This window comes from Sciurus carolinensis, chromosome 1 (assembly GCF_902686445.1).
Source record: "Sciurus carolinensis chromosome 1, mSciCar1.2, whole genome shotgun sequence".
Lineage (NCBI taxonomy): Eukaryota > Metazoa > Chordata > Mammalia > Rodentia > Sciuridae > Sciurus > Sciurus carolinensis.
Genome location: NC_062213.1, coordinates 137,610,641 through 137,624,748, shown reverse-complemented (window position 1 = coordinate 137,624,748; position 14,108 = coordinate 137,610,641). Strand labels below are relative to the sequence as shown.

Below are 14,108 nucleotides of genomic sequence, written 5' to 3'. Positions count from 1 at the left end.
TCAAGTCATATTCTACAGCTTACCTTTATCAGTAGTAAATATGGCATTTTGATTTCCACATGTCCAGCTTCTATGTCTTGGTTCTAATTTTAGGAGGGAAAAATAGGTCTGTTATTGGTCTAAGTTAAGAGTTAGTTCAGGGAAAGATATGCCGATAGGAGAGGGTTACACGTGTGAGGACAAAAACAAATGAAAAAGAAAACGTGGTCAGGGCCACAGTGGAGAAGTCCCTAAGGCAGAAATTCAGGCTGCAAGGACTTGGTTTTAGCTCTGTTCCTACCAGTGTGGGGGTCTAGAAAGCTCATGAAAAACAAGTCTTACTAGGTGTACAATCTCAGAGTTCTGACTAGAGAGGTGGCAGCCAGACCTTCCCTAGCTCTGTTGCAGATTTCCAATCCAGCTGTGACTTTTTTTGTTTTCATATTTGTGTAAGGAAAAGGGAGGATGGAGACTATAACTCAGTATTTTCTGGAGTATTGTATGCATTCTAAGTTGTACAGAACACATACTTTAATTATCTTAATAACTATGGATTTATTTTGGTATATAAGGAAAGAATATGCTGGTTTATGACAAGTGATACTGAATTTCTGCTTATGGGGCAATATGGAAATTTACCCTAAAAATAAATTAAATTTTAAAAATATTTTTTAGAGAGCCAAGCATGGTTGCACATGCCTATAATCCCAGCAACTTGAGAGACTAAGGCAGAAGGACTCCAAGTTTGGCAAGAGGACTGAAAGTTCCAGGTCAGCTGGGCAACTTTAGAGAGACCCTGTCTCAAAATAAAAAATAAAAAAGGGTTGGGGATGAAGTTCAGTGGTAGAGCACCCATAGATCCAATTCCCAGTACTGGGGGAAAAAAATTGAGCTATAAAACAATAGTATTTCTGGTGGTTCTTGAATATGGTAGAAATTGCAAAGATTGCAAATGGTGGAGGTCTAGGATGGCTAACAGTAATGTGGAAAAAACCACAAGACACCCAAAATACTTAATACTTTTTAGACTATAACACAATTGGATCTTTCAAATAGTGATAAATTCTAACACTGTGGTGAATTAACATTATGTGACACTTTTAGAGGTTAGTGATAGTTTACCACTAATTCAATTTTGAAATGCACCAAAAGTTAAGATAATGGATAGATAAGTGATTAAGCAAATAAATGCTTACACTTACGTAAACAATATTCAACTTTTCTTTATATCTGAAATTTTTCATAATAAAATGAAGGAAAAAAACACTACTGCAGTTGCTTGTATGTACAGTTTGCTTGGTTTTACAGGTGTTTTGATACAAAACAGATCAAACACAGATTCATAATCTTGGACAGACAGCACTTTATACACTGACATTTCTTATCTACCAGTTCAGACAAGCAGTTTTCACTTACCTAATGATTCAAGTTTCCTCTTAGGTTCAAGACTGAGTTTTATAGTGGCTACTGAGAAAAGAATGTTAGGCAAGAACAGACACAAACATGCTGGCAACTTGCATCTTATTTCTTGAGCAAAGGTCAAGAACAAGGGGTCACTGTTCAATACCTACAGTGTGAAAAAAATGTGAGCTGCAGGCACGCTGTTCCATAACTTTCACAACACATCTTGAATGCAAAGGACTTTCCCCTCTTTTGATTTAACATTCACTGTACTTTCCTAAAGTTAGAATTTTAAACTCCCTAGGGAGGAGTTTATTTTGAAGAATGGAATTTCCAAAGTAATATGTAGAATACTGAAGGAAATACCAAACTTTCACTACATCTGTATTTCCTTTAAGCAAAAAAGATTAATCAAAAAGACTTAAAAGCATGCAAATGGCCTTATCAAAAAAAAATAAGGATAAACTCAACCCAACCCAAGGACAATATTGAGGGATTTTTCTAACTTGCTTAAAATAAACATTTGACATTGAGAAAAAAGAAAAACATTCAATATAATACTGGTTCCCAAAAGTGGTTTTTCTGCTATTCTAATAAAGAATTCTATGTATAGGGTTCATTCAAGCTTATAAAAAGGTCTTAATAAAATGAAAAACAGGTTTTTCCACTTTTAGAAAAAGTGTGTACTCAAGTAAATGAGACCAAAATTAATTAAGAGGACATATTTTGCTAACAAATTTCTTTAAAGAAACAAATGATGAATTTTAATAAGCTATTTCTTAGAAATTTTCCTTTCTTATGAAAAGATGTACCTTTTCATATACATATCACTTAAAAACTGCTTCTACTCAAGGGCATGGTGGACCATGCCCATAATCCCAGTGGCTCAGGAGGCTGAGGTAGGAGGATCGAGAGTTCAAAGCCAGCCTCAGAAAAAACGAGGCACTAAGAAACTTAGTGAGACCTGACTCTAAATAAAATACAAAATAGGGCTGGGGATGTGGCTCAGTGGTCGAGTGCTCCTGAGTTCAATCACTGGTAGCTCCCCTCCAAATAAAAACTGCTTCTACTCTACTCTGTACCAAAAATTTACAAAATTATCCCAAATTTACCAACCAACTTTTAAAATCACTAATTTTCCTTAGACCACTCTAATTCCAAAAATAAATAAATAAATAAAGTCACTAAGGGGGAAACAGAAAGAGAAAACACATTACTTTCTAACCACAAATAATTATTCAAGAGTGATTTTTTTTAATTATATGAACATTGCATCTTATAGTTCCTTATAGTTGCATCCTTAGCCTTTCCCTAATAAAATTATTCTCCAAGTGTCCCTTTGTAGTCATTCATTTATTAATAATTAATTTAACATCTTCTGTGCTATAGTCCCTAGTCATATAGCAATAAACTACAAGTCCTTGCTGCTGTGAGGTTTACATTCCAAAACAGGGGATATAAATGAAGAAAAACAAGGTAACTTCAGAAGTAAACATTTTGATAAAAATAAGCCAAGGTGATATGACAAACAGTGAGAAAAGGTGTGTATGATTTTTGTCTTTTTAAATTTGGTTTAAATGTAAATATTTGTGAAGTATATAAATGCCTGCAATTTAATCAAATAGTATGGTTAGTACTTGTTATAACAAACAGAAATCTCTATCTACTTCTTTCCCCCAAATCTCAGTACCAATAAGCTTTTCAAAGGCAGCCTCTTTGAGATGACATGTAAGCAGAGAAGTAAATGATGAAAAGGAACTATCTAAGATGTGGATAAAGAGCCTTCCAGACAGAAGGAATGGCAAAGATTCTCAAAGATGACGTCCTCAGGGTTGCTAGAGCAGAGGGAGCAAAGTAGAAGGTCTAAGGAATGATGTGATCCATTTTTTTAGATCACCTTAGCTTCTATGAATAGGATGGATTGTGGACATGGAGAAGGGAGATATCTCTGATTGCAAAGACGAAATAGAAGAAATTGGCATAATGGCAGTTTGAAGTAACATAGCAAACTGAAGTGTAGCGTCAGGACATATAGTACTCAGACCTTTGATGGGTTAGGGTTCAATATAGGCTACAGGCAAAGATGAAGATCAGGAAAGTATTGTGGGCATTTGGCACTTCTGTCTCTCAGAAAATTCCTTTCTTCTAGTCATAGAATTTATCACTAACTATAAATTTTAGGAAAAGGATGAAAGCCAATTACTAACTACTAGAAGTTGGTACCATCTACAGCTTTCTGTCAAGGACCCGATTATGCTGAGAACAAGATATTTTATAATTTATTCCAATGGTGATCAAGAGGCTGTGTGGGGGTGACAAAAATGGCAGTACCACAACCAGGCATGGCCTCAATTGCTATTATTTTGACCACTTAACTTCTTTTAGTTGCCTATCTTCCAAGTTCATTTCTTTGGCTTACCAATTTTTTAAAAATGTACTTTAAAAAAAATGATATCACTTATAAAAGTCACAAATCTTAAGTATGCAACCTGATACATAGTCACCTGTGATTAAGATATAATCACCTAGATCAAGATATAAAATATTATGGCCAGTTGTGGTGGCACATGCCTGTAATTCCTGCAGCTCAGGAGACTGAGGCAGGAGGATCCAGAGTTCAAAGCCAGCCTCAGTAAAAGCGAGGGTCTAGACAACTCAAATGAGACCCTGTCTCTAAATAAAAAACAAAATAGGGCTGGAAATGTGGCTCAGTGGTTGAGTGCCCCTGAGTTCAATCCCCAGTACCCCCCCTAAAAAAAGATAAAATATTGTCAGATAGTTAATATGTGGTTTATGGTATTACTTAGATATGCAAGGAAGTCTTTCTCCTTTCTGGTGTAGCCATGACTTTACAAGCATCATCACCAGAAACAGAAGCACTAGTATTATTAGTTAACAGAACATCATGAGGCATTTTGATAACTACTGTATAAAACATCTAATACAAGGAACTCATTTTAAAAATATGAGTTAGTCATTTCAATCTCATTTGATGGCAACTTCTTCAGCTGCTTAGGAATTACTCCTTACATGATTCACTGGCAGATTCTTTTGACTCCTCTATGTCAAAATATATCCATTATCCAACTATTCCTCACTACCTCTATTGATGCTTCTTTGATCTGAATGACCATCTTTCTATCCTAGATTACTGCAAAACCAGATGCTTGAAGATAATAGTGAAATGCCTTCAGAGTTCTAAACAACAATGAATTTCAACATAGGATTACCAATCCAATCAAAATGAAACATGTAAAACAAAGGCCTCGTCGGACATAAAATGACTCAAAGTTTATCTTCTTTGTAGTCTTATTTGGGGGGATAAAAAAGGGCACCTGCAAATATACTTCAGGAAACAGACACAACAAACATCAACAGCAAAACAAATTCAAGAAGAAGTGGGATTCAAGAAAATACATTCCAAAATGGTAGTTAAAAGTAACTTTGTCCAAATTTGATAAAGTTGATTAAGAAGCATAAAATTATCTGTTATAAAAAATATACTGAGTTAAATGATAAACCAAGGAATAGGCATTTTTATTCTGTCAAAGAAAAATATAGACAAGACTATACTTCAGGAATCCCAGGATGAAAACTAAAAACACTGAACAAACTTGGTAATTCATAGTACAATTAATATAGTTAGAGTAAAATTTTTTTTATTCTGTTGAAAATTAAATAAATATTCCAGGAAAAATGAAAATCTGCAAAAGTCATGGACTAATTAATTATGAAGAGAATAACATATGGCATGATTTGGAGTATTAGGGCTACAAGAGAAAAGAATCCATCCCTTTATGCTTGGAGTATTTTACTTAAATCAACACAGACTTAAACATATGAAATTAGATAGGAGGTAAATCACCTGGTTTGCCTGAGAATACCTTTACATACTCTGACACAACTACTCGTTATTGATTTGTAGTTTTTAGAGTCAATATATAAAGGAAAGCTGTGCTTGCTTAGCATGTGTAATGCACTGGGTTCAATCCTCAGCATCACATAAAACTTACTCAATAAATAAAGGTATTATGTCCATCTACAACTAAAACTATTTTAAATATATATATATATATATATAAAATATATGTATGTATTTAAGGGAAATATATATATATATAAATATACATATAAAGGAAAAACACAGGTCAAATGTAGATCTCCAAAATAATAAACATCTATTAATATTGATTATATCAACTAACAGTAATAATGAGTTAGAAAGAACGCCACAGTTGACCATTTCCTCAATCGGTAGGGAGTCATAAGACCGTATAAAATTGATGGATGGAGAAATAAAGATTACTAAAGTTATAAAGGAAACGAAAAAAGAACCAAAAACATAACTAATAATAAGAAGGAATAAAGATAAACTGCTTATCATCACAGCAGACAATCAACAGACAACTGTTAAATGATAAATCAAGGAACAGTGGCAACAAACATGCTGTTAGCTCTGAGAAAGGGACTGGTGAGAATAGTAGGGAGGAACACTTCTATACTTTTTATTTTCTATCTGTCTGAATTGTTTAAAATTTTTACTCAGGTACATGCACTAAAGTTAAAATTGTTTTTAATCCTCAAAAATATTGGAGCCAGTAGGCTCAGAAAGGAATGATGGTCAACAGTATGTATAGGCAGATTCCAGGAAATTACAAAAAGCAAATATAAACACATAAAAAAGATTTAAAGTAAAGGCATGTAAGCTTATTTGGCACTTCTACAAGCAAAAGAGACAACAAAATAAGTTTATAGTCATGACTCAGAGACTTAGACAACAAAAAAAGTTGAGAATTCTCCATTTAAGGTGACAGATTAACTTTAAAACTATTCTCATCCAAAATGAAATAATACCTTAAAGTATTTCAGGTTCTAGAAAATTCAATTTTAGACAAATAAATGTCATTATATATACTTATGGATAATGCCTTTAAGAATAATATTAAAATAGGTCATCATTAAAATCATTATGATAATTAAAAGAATGACACTAGGGTTATAATATTTTAATAAAATTTTTACATTTCTAAAACTTATTCAGTTCATACAATAGACCAATTTATAAATATACATGATATAGCAAACAAAAGGAAGAAAACAGAGCCTCCCTGCAAAACATTTCGAAGTATTTTCTTCTGTTTATTCATGACATATACCTGTCGCATATTCTTTTGGTATTTAAAACTGCTATACAAAGCTTTAAAAAAATGAAAATTTCATAAAAAAATAGTTATCTTTTTTAGTGGAATTTCAAAGTAAACAACAAAGTGTTCACTTACCAATGTACATTGCATAGGGATAGTTAAATACTTTAATATTTAAAAAAACATTAGGAAGCCAGTTTTTAATGGCTATTAAATCTTAAAGCTGAAAATTAAAATTTTATTTATAAATCTAAAATTATACATTCTGTAGGTATAAAAGTTTAAAAAATACATTCCAATTTAATTTTTAAAAGCCTTCTAAATCAGCATTTCAAACACTACTATGATTACTATAAAACTGGTTTATAGACACACTTAACTAAAATAAGTTAACTTCTAAAAATCAATAACATAGTATGGTAGCAAGATAGTTTCATTAGAAACAAATGGGGATAATTAGAAAGTCAACATTATAAGAGTATTATTACAAATAAATACTTAAAACATTATAGAATACAAAAATGCACAGAATAAGTGAAGATTTTTCTTAATTTGTCACTAATGCAGAAATCTGAGCACTTAATCCCTCAAGAAGCTGAAGGATTTCAATTTAAAACATGACTTTTCACAAAGGATATTGTGACTGTCTATGAATCAAAAAAGGAAAGTCTATTATTCCTATTTCAGGTGCTTCTAGAGTGTTTTAATTCAAGTGTTTTTATGTAACACCTCCTTTAAGAACTTAAATGTCCTTTCCCTGAAAGACATTTTTTAGCTAATAATTTTGGCCTCACAACATATGTATCTTAAAAAATATATGTGATTCTACAGTCAACCACTTCTCCCAATCTAATACCTACACATATAAGTTCTTATAGATATATACATATTTTCAGGATTATAAAAATATTTTTATAAACTTAAATAATTACTGAATGTTAATACAGATACATTAATATTTGTATAATTTTACTTTTATTTATAAAGGTTTTCTTATAGCAGCATTTGCATTGCAAATGAAATGTGAATAGATGATGTTGCAGTGTACAAGGATTCTTACTGCAAATCAGACTGAGCAGCTGCAATGTTCCTCTAAAAGGAACATCTGCCAACTACAGAGGAGTAATTCCTATACAATACAAAAACCTTGAAGAGCTAATAACCTACGTGAATTTTATAAGTGCATTTGAAAGTTACCTCTGTATAACTGACAAGGTTTATTAAAAATCCAAAAAAATCCAAATTATCTTTATCTCCAGAAAAATGTTCTAAAGAGATAAGCAAAAATTATATTAATTGTATTTAATTGACTCACATGAACTTATTAGATATTATTCAAAGGTTTTAGGAGTAAAAAAAAATTTAAAAACAACACTGTGAGGTATAAGAACATGAAAAGAACTGATCTGAAACTTTAAGATATTATTAAAAACTGAACCAAACCTTTTAATCTTAAACACTCATATTAAGCTTGTTTTTGTTGAGCTCACGTTCCAGATTGCCAATCAGAGTATCAATGCTTTCTTGTAGATCTTTGAGATTAACTTTTCGATCCACTGTAGACTCAATTGTCTGCATTGTCAAGTATGTCTGGAATGTGCACTCTTTGGACATAGGAATTGGTTGTTCAATCATTATTTCTGGTCCATCCATTTTGCTATAATCTTCTCCATTTTCTCTATCTTCTGAAGGTACATCATCATAATCCACATCATTTAAATTTTCTTTTATATTTAAAAAGTAGTTTTCTCCACAACTGCTCCAGTCTCCTGCATAACGATTGCTAAGTGGACTGTCTAATCTGGTCTGCCTTGGTCTAAGTACTCCTGATGAATCAATACTATTCAAATTTAACATGTGAGGTCGTTCTTTCTTCCGCCTCAAATAATTCAGAGAAGAGAACTGCTCTGGGAACAAATTGTCTGTTGATTCTTTGACAGCTAAACGTTGCACTAGAAATGAACAATAAATTTGTTTTAGTGACAGTAATCCAACTGGTCTTAAAAAAAAACAGTTAAAGATAAGCCACTTAATTAATCAACTAAAAACATGCATTTAAACAAAAACATGCACACTATCAAAAGTAAGCATTCCATAATTATTTTTTCTATCATCTGACATCATCAAGATTAGGAATAGAAGCTAACAGAATGTTCAGTGGTTCTAATTCATGCTACATCATTATGTCCCCAAATAAATTAAATTTCCAATGTTGATTAACTTTTGGTGTAAGTTAATTATTATCTAGCTCTAACTCAAACAGTTGCTAAGCTTGTAGCTTCTAAATTAAAGGCTACAGCAACAAGCAGGCAAGGCATGTGGGTGTTCAAACAAAAACAAAACAAAGAAGTTCTTTGCAAACATCTAAATGAGGCAAGGCATCTAAAGTGATTACTCTAAAAGTTCTGACTTTAGTGGGCTGTTCTGCAATTAGCAACAGTGTCATAATTTACTAAGCAGTTCAAACTTCGATTTGATAAAATGCAAGAATACTAGGCTTGGCCATTTTGTTACCTGAGTTCGATTATACAGCATTATCTACTAACAGTCTTCCTTTATTGCCTGGAAATAGTACAAATATTTTACTTTTCCCATTCTGGTTAGATATTTCGCAATCCCAAATAACATTCCTCTTGTTAGGATTATTTTCTTTTGAGATAGCCATATCATATCTTCTGGCATTGCATTGGCCATACAGAAGATTACTATAGAGACACACATTATTTCATAACAAATCAGGGTTTTACTGCTTACTCAATTATATTAAACCATATATTTGTCTAAAGCTCTTCTGTATAAAATTGACAATTTAAAACTGAGACAGAGCTACTGAAGAATAACCATACTCTCCTCTTTCTTCTTGTTTATTCTATAACTATCTGCCTCTCCTTTTATACTTCCTTAAGATAAAGAAAATATAAATCAGGAATAACATACTAATCTTACAACACATAAAGAATGTTTTTTGCTATTGTATAAAATAAGAAAAACCATACAAACATACATGGTTCTACTTTTCCAGACTTACAGTGATGTAACATTTTTCAGACACCACGTAATATTTTACTTTAATCTATTAGAATACTTAATTGTGCATCACATATTTTTAACATTACTATCTATTGTACTTTTTTTTTTTGGCAGTACTGGGCACTGAACCCAGGGACTTGCACATGCTAAACAAGTACTTTACCACTGAGCTATAACCCCAGTCCTATCACACTTTTATGAAAATTATTATTACATATCATTTAAAGATAACTAAGTTCTTGATAAAAATTTTCTAGAAAATAAAGGTCAGATATTTACTTTAAGTGCCTTTTTGTGTCAGTAGCAATATAAAATGTTCCATGCCATTAACTGATGCAAATGCAGAATGGATATCTAAAAAATTTTTCCACTGTTTAATTATTCATATTCCTTTCTCTCCTCTAGCTGCTTATCTCCACTGTCTCCTTGCTTTTTTCCCTTTGTTCTCTGTGCTATTCCTGTTCTTAAAGTTGAACTGCCATGTCTGTTGTTTTTGCCAACCAATTAACAGAACACTGCTAACCCTGGGGTCATTTGGTCTGATCTCACCAAACATCTTTTGACTCTGATGTCTTAAGCTTTTATTAGGCCTGCATTTTCTGACATTCACCTGCAAAATCCAAATTTCTTTTGTTGCCAGTTTCTTGAAGCTATTTTTAGCCAAAACTCTATTCCAACATTATTTTTGTATACTAAATAGTATTTAGGAAACCAATTAAATCAATACTTTATATCTTTGAGACAAAAAATTCAATTCTGAAAAATCAATGGCACTACCTTTTAAAATGGTAATGCTAGAATGTTTTCTTTGGTGATACAAAGAAAATGGCTAATTTTAACCCCAAAAGAAAAGTTCTTATTTTCCTATTACTGTTGACTACTCACTCATTTTTAATGGAATGAAATAAGAAATGCAGTCCAATAAGGTTGCTGAAAAAACTTCCACACATAATAACTAAGTACTTAAGAAACAATTTTTCCTTATCTTATTTTCTACCAGGTTTGTTTTTTTCACCATGTTATTAGCTTTTTATCTATAGTACAACTGCTTTACTTAATAGAAATATACTGAGTATCTAGTTAGTCAAGTATTTTCCTAGGACTGGGAAATAAAAGAGTGAGCAAAATAGAATCCTTGACCACGTAAAACTTAAAATCTAATGAGAAAAATGAAATTAAAAGGATTAGGAAAAAATTTATTCTGTTCCTAAAAAAACTGCCCCATGTCTACTCATCATAGAAAATTTGATATACTAAAATCAAGAAGCATACTCTCTAAATCCATCTGCCCTCTGTAAAGTGAAAGGGGAGCCTCTTAGTAATTCTCAGTATTCTTCAAACAGCAAACCCACTTTTAAAAGAAAAATTTCTGTGAAAACCCAATATATAAAATACACAATAAGACTGTTTGAATCAAAAGGGAGTGTTTCCATTGTTCCCTGACCCCTTGCCAATCTGGCCTCAGAACCACTTGCAAAGAACTTCAGAACTTAGTTGGAAGATAATCTGAATAACTGTTAGCAGAATGATTTTTACCTACTAGTGCTGATATACTAGGGCTCTAACTAATTAGTTTAAAGACATGATTTTTCAAGTAAATTTCTCTAAGTAAATTATTACTTCTTGCCCAAAATGTAAAAACAAGAATAAAACAAAATATTTAGAAATTAAAAAGAAAGATGGGTAGATAACTCTTTATAACTCCAGAATGGAGGAAATGCCAAAAAGAAAAATAAGATATGCAGCAAGGAAATCTACTGAACACGTGGGGATGAGCATTCATTGAATTAATAGGCTATGGCCCAATCTTACCACATTCTCTATGTCATGATCAGGCCCAGTAACTGAACCACATTTACTTGATCTCTGTCTCCTCTTAAATCTAAGAGCAAGTGATTTAGAAGATAAAAAATATACAAAATTTTTTCCTCTCATCCTTATACCCTGTTTTGTCCTTGAGGTACTTTAAAGAAAAATAACAGGTTATTTAGGAAAATGAGCAACAGTTCATTTTTAAAACCAACAACATGAATCTTTAGAATAAGGTGCTGTATACTAGGAGACAGCTGTTTATCATTAAAATATAGTCTATAGGAAATCTGAATCTGCTTTTTCTAAAACACAGAATTATATTAAGTTTTTGCTCCCAATCCCAAAACTAAGATGAATATTAAAAAATAATGAAATGGCATCAATCTCTGATACATAGTTAAGGATAAAGAGCTCAAGAACTAATAGTAAACTTAATGATCTGGCATGGGGTAAGGGGAGAGCTTCATTTGTTCATTCCTCTTTCAAGTACTGATGTTTAACAGAATTAAAGCAGTTCTAGAAAAAGTTAGGAAACACATATTTAAAACTTTAACCGAGAAATCCTTTATTTGGGCCTCAAATGCAGAAATTAACCCAATTATCCAGATTCTTAATTCAAGATTTTAAAATAAGTAATAATATATTCTAATTCAGGTAAATTAGAAATTAAAAATAACTTCAAGCATAAGTAAAAATTTCAACTTTCCAAATTTAAAACCTGAAAAATTTTAACTTAATTTTTAATGTATATTAATAAAAGAGTAACACTGACATTTACTGGGGACTCACTTTGTGTTAACACTTTGCTCACTGCCTTAAATTGTTTATCTCAATCTTTACAACAATCCTGAAGTCAGTGCTATTTACAAGAAGCAAGCTGAGGCTTAGAAAAGTTACTTGCCTGATTCCACCCTGTTGGCAAGTGCCACAGTCCAGATCTAAACAAAGGTTGACTCTAAGGTCCAAGCATTTTTACTACTGTGCACTGAAGTACTTGGACATTTGGGCAAGGTGAGGAGAGAGAAGCCAAGGGAACTTTATAAGAAAATTTTGGAACTCAAAGACAATCTTTTTTTTTTTTTTTTTTTTTTTCTTTTTGGAGTGCTGGGGATTGAACTGTGCTTGCAAGGCAAGCACTCTACCAACTGAGCTACATACCCAGCCCTCAAAGACAGAACCCTATACAGAACAACTAATTAAATACATATTTCTTACGTCTCTGAAACTATGAGAGAGATATTAGGAAAATAAGAATCAGACTTTGTTTATTGATTAGAATAATGGATGAATCAAAAAGATCAAAGATAAATGCCATGTCAATCTGGAATAAACTGAAGAACAATTGTGAATACAGTAGAGATGTCAGGAAGAAGAATGAATTTAAGAAGAAAAATGAATTCTGCTTCATACCAGTTGAACTTAAAATGAAAAAAAAAATTAACATTAACTGAGTATTATGTGCCAAAAGCTGTCCTGTATTTAATCCTCATATAAATTCTATAAACATATTAAATCCATATGACAAAAGACAAACCAAGGCTCCATAGTTAGCGTCAAAGTGCTAATAAGTGGCACAATAGAATTCAGATCTAGATCTGACCAAATCCAAAATGTGTATACTGACCCAAATGTTTATAGTATTATCAGCAAAGGCAGAAAATATACGTGGAAAAATCTGAAGAAGAGGTATCAATTCATACGTTTTTGAAAAAGCAAATCTAAAAAAAAAGACATTCTTCAATCACACATGGGCATATTTAATGATTAAGTAATTCAGACATCCTATCATTGAAAATAAGACTATTTACATAGACTCATTTACCTGGCCAGAGTTGGAGTAAGTAATGAAGAACTTCAATATGTTTTTTAAAATTCAAAGCACTTGCAAGTTCTTCTGAGTCAGTAAAGACTCTGTTGTTATGGGTGGAAGTCTCTTGCCTCTGACTTAATAATACTGGTCCAAAGCACACAGCCAAATTCTGGCAGGTCATCTTATTCACTTCATGATGAGAAGCCACCAATTTCAAATGATCCAACAACATCTTTAGGGTTGCCTAAATTAAATCAAATGAAATTTCACTTACTCTATTCATGCAGACATAATCCAAGGATACAATTTATGGCAAAATATACGTATGCATCTTATCACTTTTAAAAGGTTTTAAGTTGGATTTACTTGTAAGTTGGATGTCTGGAACCTGAATATATTTTCTAACTGGAACATTACAAAGGACCTAAATTTTAATAACATAATTTAATCCATTAAATTATAAATGTATTCCATTGAACGTATTCCAAATTTCAACTGGAGACCCTGGAAAAATGCATCATCAACTCTTTCCTCTCTACCCTCTGTAAAAGACAATAGCAAAGCTAAAATAGAAAGGCAAATTCATTTTAAGTACAGATAAATCCTATAGTTATAAGTAGGGGACTACCATACTCAGGAAGCTTTACTATTTCAGACCATGGCCAAGTTCTATTATGATCGAGATTTTTTTAAAGATCAATGTGTTTCTTAACTAATAAATGTTAAACAGATAAAATATGGAAAGGGGAAAGTTAGAAGTGAAAGAAAAATTTACTGAAAAAGTATATTTTTAATCCTTAAGGAAATTAATAAGGAGAACTGGCTCAAGAAGTGGAATATTCTTAGGAAAAGGAATGATGTTTTTTGAAGAATTACAAGATCAGCTGTAATTTCTTATATATTGAAAAAATGACTAGGTTCAAAATACAAAT

General features: G+C 31.9%; 1 protein-coding gene across 3 annotated transcripts in view; it reads right to left on the bottom strand.

Annotated features, from left to right (window-relative positions):
- Positions 1–5,548: 5,548 nt before the first annotated feature.
- Positions 5,549–14,108, bottom strand: part of Syde2 (synapse defective Rho GTPase homolog 2) — a 43,157-nt gene continuing 34,597 nt past the window's right edge. Inside the window, exons 6-8 of one of the 3 annotated variants that reach the window (XM_047527326.1) lie at positions 13,189–13,420; positions 9,039–9,086; positions 8,339–8,476 (exon numbers count right to left, since the gene is read on the bottom strand). In XM_047527326.1, coding sequence (XP_047383282.1) covers positions 9,049–9,086; positions 13,189–13,420 — 270 coding nt within the window. In that variant the 3' untranslated portion in view covers positions 8,339–8,476; positions 9,039–9,048. Of the gene's footprint in view, positions 8,477–9,038; positions 9,087–13,188; positions 13,421–14,108 lie in introns of all 3 variants that reach the window. The other 2 variants (XM_047527311.1, XM_047527319.1) reach the window with 2 other exon arrangements.